At 54.4% G+C, this 10,852-nt stretch overlaps 1 protein-coding gene across 1 annotated transcript; it reads left to right on the forward strand.

Moving 5' to 3' along the window:
- The first annotated feature begins 872 nt into the window (after nucleotides 1–872).
- Nucleotides 873–10,601, forward strand: RAC2 (Rac family small GTPase 2). The gene is made up of 7 exons (XM_034777211.1): nucleotides 873–1,070; nucleotides 4,012–4,083; nucleotides 5,903–6,020; nucleotides 7,259–7,321; nucleotides 8,124–8,283; nucleotides 9,530–9,662; nucleotides 10,360–10,601. The coding sequence occupies exons 1-6, from the start codon at nucleotides 1,036–1,038 to the stop codon at nucleotides 9,658–9,660; spliced, it is 579 nt and encodes a 192-aa protein (XP_034633102.1). The 5' UTR covers nucleotides 873–1,035; the 3' UTR covers nucleotides 9,661–9,662; nucleotides 10,360–10,601.
- The last annotated feature ends 251 nt before the right edge of the window (nucleotides 10,602–10,852 follow it).

The following is a 10,852-nucleotide window of genomic DNA, read 5'->3' on the forward strand; positions in this document are numbered from 1 at the left end:
AGGGAGGTGGTTCCTGGTAAACAAAGGAGACAAAGCTGGGGCTCAAGCTGCAGGGAAGCCTGGTTTTGCTGTAGTTGTAGCTGACTTGTTTAATAAAAGTCTCCTGTTTAAGATGGACTGGGTCTCCATATAGCATGAAGCTAGCCAAGGAGGCACTTAGATACTACAGTGACAGGCACAGTATAGGAATTTAGCTGGGACAGATAGATCTTCCTTTAGGGGAAAGGAGATGGATAGGAGACACCTCTTCTTCCTCCATCAGGAGCTGCTACTGCTGCCCCACCTATAGGTGAGTACTGTTTCTCCACAGTAGCAAGCCGAGCAGGAGGGGGAGTGGGGAAGGTTCTAGGCAGAAGCTGAGCAGTGAAGCAGAGGGAGAGGTTAGTAGCGGTAGGGATAACGCTGCTTTCCCAATTCCAGTAAAGTTCCTTGTTCAGCTTTCTCTGTGATTCTTTACCATGCTCACCTGAGAACAGGAAGGCTGGGAGGCCCTGAAACTCCTCAGTCAGGAGCCGGCTCCTCCTCCAGCAACCACAGCAGATTACCCTGAGTGGTGAGTCCTCACTGCACCTGCCCGAGAGGAAAGGGAGCTCTGGGGAAGCCAGGAAGAAAAGGAGGACCCCTCCCTCTTCTTTCTGCAAAGGGGAGGGAATGGTGTTCCCCCTTTCTCCTCCTTAATTTAACCCCTGGCTGGATGCAGCACAGCACCCCCTGCTGCTCAAAGCTGGGGACAGGAAGCATAGAAAAGAAATTACTTGAGTCATCTGGTGCATGAAACTGTCTTTCAAACTGCATGTTTGCACATGCCCCGCCTTCAGCCAGTGGCCTGGACTACCAGAGGGGAGGGACTGACGAGAAAGGGAGGGTTAAGTAACAGTCTCTCTTCCACTTCCTCCCTCCCCACGATCTGCTGCTCCCTTCAACGCTAGATTTGACATTACATTTGTACAGGTCTTTCCTCTGGTCCCCTGAGAGCATTAGCTCTGCCTGACTCCTCCTGCCACAGGAGCCGCCCTCCTCCGTGAGGCCAGAGAAATGCAGGCCATCAAGTGTGTGGTGGTGGGAGATGGGTACGTACCCTTCTATTTTGGGGGGGGGGCAGAGAAGGGGGAAGGTAGTTTCTTGGTGACATTTCACCTTCTTTGCTTTTGACTTCCTCTGAACTGCTTTCGCTCTCTTTCTCTGCCAGGCAGGGCGTGCAGGGGGGCAGTCTGCGATGGAGGTTGTGCGTTATGTCGGGATGGGGGACGGGCATTTTCCGGGGAAGGCCCGCTGAAGGACGAACTATTTGTAGATTGGCCGATCTCCCCTAGATGAAGGTGTCCCCTCTACAGTGCCTCCCCCGCTGCAGCTATTGCTGGTAGAACTGGAGTCAGGTTTAACACACAGTGGGGGAGATTGTGGTTTCCCTTCTACTGGGCCACGCCACAAGCCATGGGTGGGGGGCGGTGACTGACACATGGCAGTGGTGCATGGATGGCACTGTGGGTCCTCTTCTGTGCATCTCAGAACCCACGCTCTCTCCATGAGTTGTCCCGGAGATCATTCAGTGGGACTTCCATGGGCGCAGCAGGGAGAAGATGTTCCTTTCCCCTTCACCCCTGAGACACGCGATGCCCTCTGTCTGCCTTAGGTATGTGAGGCAATGAAACCCTGGGCATCTGAACCCAGAATAATCATTGCCTGGCTTATCCACCGCTTGGCCAGTGTGCACCCTGCTGTCAGTGGATATGGCCCAGCCAAGGCCTTCAACAGCAGGAGCTTCCTCAAGGTGGGCTCCAGTGGGCTGCTGCCCCACAGGGGCACTGGGAGACAAGCAGCCAGGGCCCAGGAGAGCTGTGAGGCGAGAGTAGTGTCTGGCACTGTGAGGGTTAAGCCACTTCCAGGCTAGGAGCTGGTGATGCTGTTATCTGGGGCAGCTATCGGTAGCAGATGAAGTGACATTTGCAGAGGCCCAGCACCCTGCAGTCACTTCCTCCTTTCAACTGGCCCCAGGAGGAAGTTTGCAAACAAACGATCAAATTATAGAAACCACCTTGGAGGCAGGGGCAGGCGAGAGGGTGGGGGAGGGACAAAGAAATACAGAGCAAACCCCAAACAAATGTTGGTACCTGCCAGGAAAGTACCGTAAAGACCAGAAAGTAAGGGCTACAGAGCAGTACCTGAAACCACCTGCACAGGAAACACCCTGGGACTAACCCCACAGCCGCCCCACAACCTCTCCTCAGAATTCTGTTAACCCCCCAACCCTCCCCCAACACAACGCCAGTACTCTGCCCCATAACTCTACCAGTCCCAGAGCCTCCCCCATAACTGTTAACCCCATAAACCCTATAGCTCTGCTAGCCCCATATCTCTCCCCACTGACCCCATCATGGCCCTCCAACACAATAATCCCATAACCCTCCCCCATAGCTTTGCCACCCCATATCCCTCCTTCAGCTCAATGGCTCTATCCCCATAACCGGCCCCCAGCACAGTAACCCTATAACCCTCCTCCAGAACTCTGCTAATTCCATTGCTTTAAGGTGCTGCCACCCACCTGGGAGGCAGGTCAGTATTGTTTTCTCCATTTTAAAGATGGGGAAATGGAGGCACAGTAAGGTTATATAACTTTCCCAAGGTCACCCAGCGAGGCAGAGCTGGGAAAGGCCAGGCCATTAGCCACTAGGCCATCCTTCCCCTGTTTGTCTTGGCTGTGATTCCTTTCCCTCTCTGTAATCTCTTTGTTCCTTCACAGTTGGCTCCCTTGCCCTTCATTAGAGATGGTTGGAAACTTTTCCGTGGAACCTTTTTTTGTGTGACAGAAAATGCCAATTCATTGGAATGGTGTCTCAGGTCCAGGATGGAATTTCTGGACACAGCCTAGTGGTTTGAGCACTCAGTTTGTGGGAGACATAGGTTCAAGTCCCTGCTCTCCCTGCATTTCTTTGAAGTCCCTTTGGCCTGGTCTCTCTCCCACTAGCGCCCTCTTTTGGGGTTGGAATGCGTTGTGGCTCTGGCCACCTAGTTCTCCACCATGCTCCACTGAAAGCTGGGTGGTGCCGGTGGCCTGCGAGGGTAGGTCTGCACAGCAAAGAAAAACCCATGGCTGCTTGTGCCAGCCGACTCTGGCTCACAGGGCTGTTTCATTGCTGTGTAGACTTCTGGCCTCGGGCTGGACCCTGGGCTCTAGACCCTCCACTGTGCTCCAGCCCGAGCCCGGACGTCTACACAGCAAAGAAACAGCCCTGCTCCGTGAGCCTGAGTCGGCGGGCACAGGCCAGCTGCAGGTGTCTAGTTGCTGTGTTATACAGGAAGTCAGACTAGATGATCTGATGGCCCCTTCTGGCTTTAAACCTTATGACTCTATGAAAGGAGAAGGGGAGGAGGGGGGAGGAAGCTTTGGCTGCTTGCTCTGAAGCCCCAAGAGCAGCCTCGCTGCCGGCAGCCCCGCTCATGAGGGCCATGTCAGATGGAAGGAATGCGCGATGACGCTTGGTAGGTAGCCTCAGGGAAGCCAATATAGTGCCGTGCTCATATAGCGTGAGGTGTCCTTTCCCTGGTACATGTCCCATCGTGGCATTAGAGGGTGCTATCCTGTTGGGGGTGCCATCTGGGCTATTGCATTTGGTTACTCTACGTTGTCACTGCTGTATCAAACGGATACATATATTCCTCCGTTTCCTGTCAGAAATTCTTTGTTGCTGTGCACTGATAAACAGCTGCTGTGCTCCAGCCCAGAGTGACTGCATTTCAGCTAAGTGATCCTTGTGTAAGGTCCCTAAAATGCCTCGACTTTTAGGCTAGAAGACATGAGTGCAATGTAACATCCTCTCTCCTTCCCTTTCCCTCTAACACTCTAACCCTGCTTGTGCAGTGATTAGGGCTGAGAATCTGGATTCTCTGTTCTTCTCCTCCAGCCCTCTGCTACGTCTGGCTTTCTGGTCAGGGAAGGCATGATAACCTCCCCCACCCCCCCCAGCAGGAATCACAGTAACAGGTCCTGGGTGTGTTTTCTGTCTCTTTCAGAGCTGTGGGTAAAACCTGTCTCCTCATCAGCTACACCACCAATGCCTTCCCAGGCGAATACATCCCCACTGTGTGAGTATCCAGCAGATGGGGGGTTGGGGGGCCAGGCAGAGGGCAAGCAGGAGGGCAGAGGGACACACAACCATCAGGAGTACTAGCTTTCTGCACCCATAGGTCAGTACTGGGTCAAGTCTTGACACCAGAAAGCTGTTCGTTTATAGGCTATGGGGCTGTCTGGTATCTGGATAGTCCCAGCCTTCAGTTCACCAGCTGTGAAATGGACAAGGGGCCTACTTCATCATTGCCCTGTGATTCCTTTACACCAGGGAGCCTGACCTAAAGGGACCACAAGGAAGACATAAGCATTGGCACAGGGAGCCTTCATACCTGGTGCAGAGCCAATTCTCTGCTGCCTTGGGGGGGGGAGGGGCGGCCCTAGCTGTAGGGGACAGGGTAAAGGATGCAAGGAGTGTGTCCAGGCAGCAAGGTACAAGGCTGGGACAGATCTGCACCACTGCAAACTCCTATAGGGGCCACTGAAGCAGGGATGCAATTTAGGATGGCCCCAAGTGCAGGCTACTAGCAGCTCTTGATTAGGGATGGTACAAGCTGACGTTCCTCTCTCCCTTCACCACCGTTGGCATGTATGTGAGCACATGCCCTTGTTCTCAGTGAATAGCGCCTTACTGCACAAGAAGTCCCACTGAAGTCACTCCATGTGTGTGGGGGTAAGGCTGTCAGAATCTGGCCCTTAGGGTTCCAGCTCCCTGGAAGAGACAGGTGTGTGTTGCTGTTATACCACAGTAGCAAAGCAAAGCGTCCTGGGAAGCTGCATATAAATCACTGTGCAAACAGGGCAGGGAGCACCTTAAATCTCACCCTTTGGCATGGTCAATTTGAGCCGAGCTTTGGGCTGCGAGAAGCCGCCTCTTCTTGGTGGCCGGATTGTGCTGCGATACTGTCACCTCCCGTGTGCCAAACGGTGTGGTGTGTGTAGCTGTGCAACGCCTTCTACTTGCTGTGCACCACACCAGTTCCTATCTAGGACCCCTGCCCTGTGTGCCGAGAGAGGCAGCCATTTTGTTCTCTGAGTTGGGGCAGCCTGTTACAGAGGAGACATGCACAGGGTGTGCTCCCTCACAGGGACTTTACTTTGGTTCTTTCTTGTTGCTCTTTTCCTTCACTTTAGACTGAGAGCTTATGGTTGCTCTCTGCACAGGGAAAAATATAACAAATGGGTTCAGGATGGGAGACCTACAAGAAGCACCTGCGTGGGTGGCAACTGTTCTCTGAGCTGCCAGTGACCCTGTGTTCCAGCACGGCGCCAGGGGACGCTCTGCCCCAAGACAGGAGAGCCTCACTGGCTATAGGCATTAGAGATACCACAGCATGTTTTGTACGAGTAGGGGTGCAAACCATGGCGTCCTTACCAATTCCAGCGGGGAGCTTGGCAGGGAGCACGGTCCTGAGTGGTACAGAGAAGGCGGATGGTGTGAAACTGTTTAAGAGGGCAATCTGGCTTCTAAAACAAAAGGGTGCAGATGAAGGCTTAGAGAGCGCAGAGCTGTAGCGGAGAGTGGGGAGGGCTTGGCAAGGGGAACTTGAGGAGAAGCAACAGATTGGGGCTTCACTGGCAGGATGGAGCCCCAAAGGCAGTGGGATAAGCTGGAGCCGGGAAGGAATTCGGGCCAGCTGGGCTATGGGGAGGTAGGTTGCGGTGGGACGGGTGCAGGTATTCGGTGAGCCAGCAGCACTGAAGCACTGCAGGGGAGTGTCTCTTCTCACCCTGGGTGCGCGAGAAAGAGGTGCGTTGTGGCCATGGCCTCCTGCCCCCTGAACACTCATCTCCCTAGTTTGAGGAACCGACTCTCTCTCTCTCTTTGCATTGCAGGTTCGATAACTATTCTGCCAACGTGATGGTTGACAGCAAGCCCGTAAACCTGGGCCTGTGGGATACAGCTGGGCAGGAGGATTATGACCGGTTGAGGCCCCTCTCCTATCCGCAGACGGTGGGTCATTCCTCACTGTGCCCTGCTCCCCACTCATTGCACCCAGGGCGCATTCCCTTGACGACATCTCCCTGTGCTGGAGAAGTCGGACTTACTATCGGCTGAGATGGTGCTAGAGTTCCTCTCTTAATTTGCCCCTCTCTGAGAGCTTACCAGCCCCCGAAGACCCCATCCCCGTTATTTTATATGCTATGCATCTGGGGATCCAAAAGGGTGAAGGGATTATGGGGAATATTTTGGAGAGCGATCTAAATATCATATGGTATTATTCAGCACTAAGGTACCTCTCACAGGATTTGAATGACTCTGGGGATTTGCAAATGAGATATGGAGACTTTCATGTCTTCTTGTGTCCTGATTGTGAGAGTGGAGTGTTCTGAGTCCACGAAACAGAGCTTTTTATGTTTAAACAGGGTCTGATGGGCGGGGGGCAGGGGAGAGAATGGTGGTACTCTACTCAAGCTCCACAGTCTGCTAAAACAATCAGCAGTGAAATAGTTAATTGTGTTCATATGGTCATCAGTAGGATTCAGAGTCAACACACATCAGTGCTATTATCCCCAAGCAGTCTGGTTGCTGATTCAGGAAGACAACACTGCATCAGTTCACATTTAACAGGTTTCCTTCACAACTTGGAAGGGCTAGAAACATAGGCTCAGTGTTTGGGTTTTTTTTAAACTAAAGTTTAAATTCTGCAGTGATGGGGCCACCAGAGAAGTATTTTTCTGAGTACCCGAGTACCAGCTAGGTCTCACTCCTGCATTTATTGTGACCAGTTGGAATCTGGCCCCACCTTGGCAGAAACCAAAACCGTCCCCATCTGATGATTGGTTGATGATCTGTGGGAAATGAGTGAGGGGCAGTCAGTCCATTTCCCCAGCAGGACAAGAGTCCACATCACAAAAATTCCGCCGCCACACTTAGCAATGATAGATTCCCTCAGTAATCATGTCAGTGTTACCAAGGGCTGGCTGGGCCAGGAGACTGAACAACCTTCTCTCCCATCCAGGTGCTCACAAATGTCAGGACTGAGTTGCACAGATTGGGAGGGATGGAGGGAAGGTGCACAGTGCTGTACCTTTTTGGGGGGGGATAACAAGAAAGCTTGAGTCTCCAGTACTGTCAATCCAGCACCTTTCACCAGCCCGCCCCTCTCCTATGCTGGACAGAATGCTCCAGCATAGTGCTGGGAGGGGTCCCCCTCAGCCTAATCCCCGAATGCTGCTGTGTCCTTACAGGACGTCTTCCTGATCTGCTTCTCTCTGGTCAGCCCGGCCTCTTATGAAAATGTCCGCGCCAAGGTAAGCGCATTGTGGCTGGTGTGGAGGTGTCTCTGTGCAGAGAGTAGAGGTATGCACTAACTCGCCACGTGCAGCTCAAGGAGCCAGTGAGAGCCGCACGAACAGGCACTGGCCTTGAAAAAGGAACGCTTGTGCAGTGAGCGTGGGCGGTAACGGTTGATGGATTATCTGGATCCTGAGAGCTATTTTCCTTTGTGTCTTTCTCAGGAGTAGCTAGAATATTGGCCTCCCACAGCCTCTGGGTTGTCCAAGAGAGATTAACGAACAAACCAGGCTAGATTCTAGGGCCCACCAAATGTGCTGCTCCAGGACACTGTTCCCCGTTCCCACCTGGGTGCTTCCTTAGCACTTGCCCCCCACTCCTGCCCCTTCACTGCTCTGGCCCCAGCAGCTTTCACTGCTGCAGCCTGCACGTTCAGAGGGCAACTTGCAACCAAGACCGGCTCAGCACAGCTCTTATGCGCGGGTAATTTATGGGGTGTGGGGATATATTCCCCCAACATTCAGCGGGGGGAGGGACCAACAGTGTATTTGCCCCCCTTTTTTCAGCTCCCACCTAAAGGGGAGGGAGTCAGGTGGGGGGCAGCCTGAGGCTGTTGCATAGCTCTCTCCCTTCCGCCGCTCCGGTGTCTCAGCTCCTGGGGGAGGGAAGTCCCACTTTGGGCTCTCTCGTCAGGGGCTCTGCCTCTGGACCCCACCCACAGGACAGTGCAGGAGGGAACAGTGGCAGCTGGATTTTATTTGGTGTGTGGGTGTGTGTCTTTCTCTCTCTCCTCCCGGCCCCTTCTCGACCTGCCTCTAGTGGTTCCCTGAGGTCCGACACCACTGCCCCAGCACCCCCATCATCCTCGTGGGCACCAAGCTGGATCTCCGTGACGACAAGGATACGATCGAGAAGCTGAAGGAGAAGAAGTTGTCGCCCATCACATACCCGCAGGGCCTTGCGCTGGCCAAGGAGATCGGTAGGTAGAAGGCCATACTGGCAATACGCTGAGGCGCTGGGGGAAAGGATGGGTGTGTGTGTATGTGCTCTCCACCAGTTTGGCATGTGCTTCCTTGGCAGGGGATGGGGAACATGGGCAGGATCCCATGAAGCTGAGTGGGAGCTGCTACCGGAAGAAATGCCGAGGGGTGTGTGACAGAACAGGGTATTGAGGGCTCAGGAAGGGCAGGCCTGGCCTTTTCTTTTTGTGACACCCTTTGTGAGGGAATCCCACCCCTCAGCTCCCTGTCTTCTGCCCCTCTTCTGGCCAAGATCTTTTGCCGACCCATCCCCCACCAGCTATCCCTCCCTGGCCTCTTCTAGCTGGTCAGTCTTTGCTGGGAAAGCCACAGCTGCTCTGTTGGCAGAACCCTCCTCCCCAAGTCCGGAAGTAGGAGGGACAGTGAGGTCTTTAACTTGTCTCAGAGAGACCCAACCGCTGCTTCCTCTTCCTGTCCCCGTGATCTGGGGTTTGTGCGAGCAACTCGGGGAAGATGGTAGCTCTGCCTCACCCTTTTTTGTTCATCTATGTCCATCTCTTTCCCCTGCTCCGCCATACAGTACACCACTTCCTTGCCTCGTGTAGCCCCTAAACCTGAGCTGCAGCTAGGTCAGAGGAGAGGGGGAGATGCAGAGGCACAGGGTAGGGAGAAATGAGATGTTTTCAGCTGGGATTTCAGAGAAGAGGGGGCTAGTCAGTGGAGCACAGCCGTTCCCCCAGGGACGAATCACAAGCACTCGCCCCCAACCTACCTCCCATTTCCGCACAGCCACCACATCCTCCCCTCTCAGAGCGAGGATGCTCTCCGCTCCACCAGCCTGGCCACATATCTTGACAGCCCGACCGGGTTTGGGGATCCATCAAATCTGTCTCCCATGGCTGTGAAGCCGTTTTGGCAGGACTGGGGCCAAGTCAGTCTCTCTGAGCCTCAGTTCCCCAACCGTGAAATGGGGGTGATAGCACTGCCCTACCTCACAGGGGTGTTGTGAGGACCAATACGTTACTGACTGCGAGATGCTCAGCCACGGCAGAGTTGGGGGCCAGAGCAGACAGACAGAGAGACAGATGGATGCATCTGTTCTGGCTGACATTGGCCCTGCCCTGAGATTTCTTCATTGGCGTCTCTTCTGGGTGAGGACCCTTCACAGTTGCAGGACTGGGATGGGGCCTTCCTGGATTCACTCCTATTTCCTCCCAGTGATGGTGCCGACTTCTCTCCTGGCAGATTCTGTGAAATACCTCGAGTGCTCGGCCCTGACACAACGTGGCCTGAAAACGGTGTTTGACGAGGCGATCCGAGCGGTTCTCTGCCCCCAGCCCACCAGACCGAAAAAACGGGGCTGCAGCCTCCTCTAGGGGTAGGTGAGAAAGGGCTCCCCTCCCCTCCAGACCCCAGTCTATCAGCACTAAGGGGATTCAAATCTGTTGATAGCCCCTTCTCTCCCTTGAAAGAACCCTGGTGCTTCCTAGGGGGAGCCCTCTGCCCTGAAGAAAGACCACTTGCAGGACTCCCCTTCCTGCCGCACCACTCTCCTCCTGGACTTCCTGACTCTACCCTGAAGAGAAGCTGCTGTCGCCAGCTTCCCCCAATGGGACCCCAAAACCTGCCTCTGACCTGGGACCTCAGTGCTTCCTTGGAGGCAGGGGTGACCTGTTGTGGGGGTCGTGGAGCTTAAGCCCCTCCCCTTAAAAATTGACTCACCATATATGGAAAACTGCAAAAAAGCCCCTCCCCCTGCATTTTTCCTGCTTGGCCACTAGGGACTGCTTTGTGGCTGCCCATTACCAGGCAGTTGTTGCCTCTCCTCCCCCTTCACATTGCTTCCCCTGCTCTTCCCCCGCCCTCCGCATAAGGCCGCAGGGAGGCAGGAGAGAGGCACAGAGTGGCCAGGGACAGGAGACAGAGCTGATCAGGGCCAAGTGAGGGAGAGAAAAGGCTCTCTTCTCTCCTCACATCACAGCTGGGCTGGAATGGGAGGGATGGATGACGTGGGGAAGGAGGGTGGAAGGGTACGAGCTGGCTTCACAACCTGCCTCCTCTTGTTCTGGACACAGATTCCAGCCCCAGCCCTCAGCTCGCTCCCGACACCAGGCTCTGCCGATGCAACAGGGGTTGAAGGTGTCAGCGTCTTGGACCTTGATACCTCTGGTGGTCACAGCGCTTATTTGTTTCTGCTGCCTAGAAGGACCAATATGGATCTGTAGCACTCGTTTGTCCATTTGCACAACCTCCCTCCCTCCTCCTGTCAATTTCTGTATAGGGAATGAGAGTCAATAAACCACCTGTACCTTCCTGACATCAGTGTCTTGTGTCCCTTCTCTGGCACTTCGCTGCAAGCTTGGCTGTCCGGGTTTGATGCTGTGGCTGCACCATGCTGGCTGTGGCATCTCTGGCCACTCGGAGGGACCGCAGCCAACCAGCTGAATCCCTTCTGCAGCCGTCAGACTGGCTGGGCATCACCGCAGCTGAGATTCAAGCTGGGGATGATGGCGGGGGGGTTCTGAAGGCAGGGTCAGCTGAAAGGGAGCGGCCTCCTATCTCAGGCTG

Source organism: Trachemys scripta, chromosome 1 (assembly GCF_013100865.1).
Source record: "Trachemys scripta elegans isolate TJP31775 chromosome 1, CAS_Tse_1.0, whole genome shotgun sequence".
Taxonomy (NCBI): Eukaryota; Metazoa; Chordata; order Testudines; family Emydidae; genus Trachemys; species Trachemys scripta.

Bases quoted from the DNA above. Each gene is read 5' to 3' on its own strand.
- RAC2 (XM_034777211.1), top strand. From the start codon at position 1,036: ATGCAGGCCATCAAGTGTGTGGTGGTGGGAGATGG. The intron at 7,322-8,123 runs GTAAGCGCATTG...ACCTGCCTCTAG, and splicing joins ATGAAAATGTCCGCGCCAAG to TGGTTCCCTGAGGTCCGACA. The intron at 8,284-9,529 runs GTAGGTAGAAGG...CTCTCCTGGCAG, and splicing joins TGCGCTGGCCAAGGAGATCG to ATTCTGTGAAATACCTCGAG.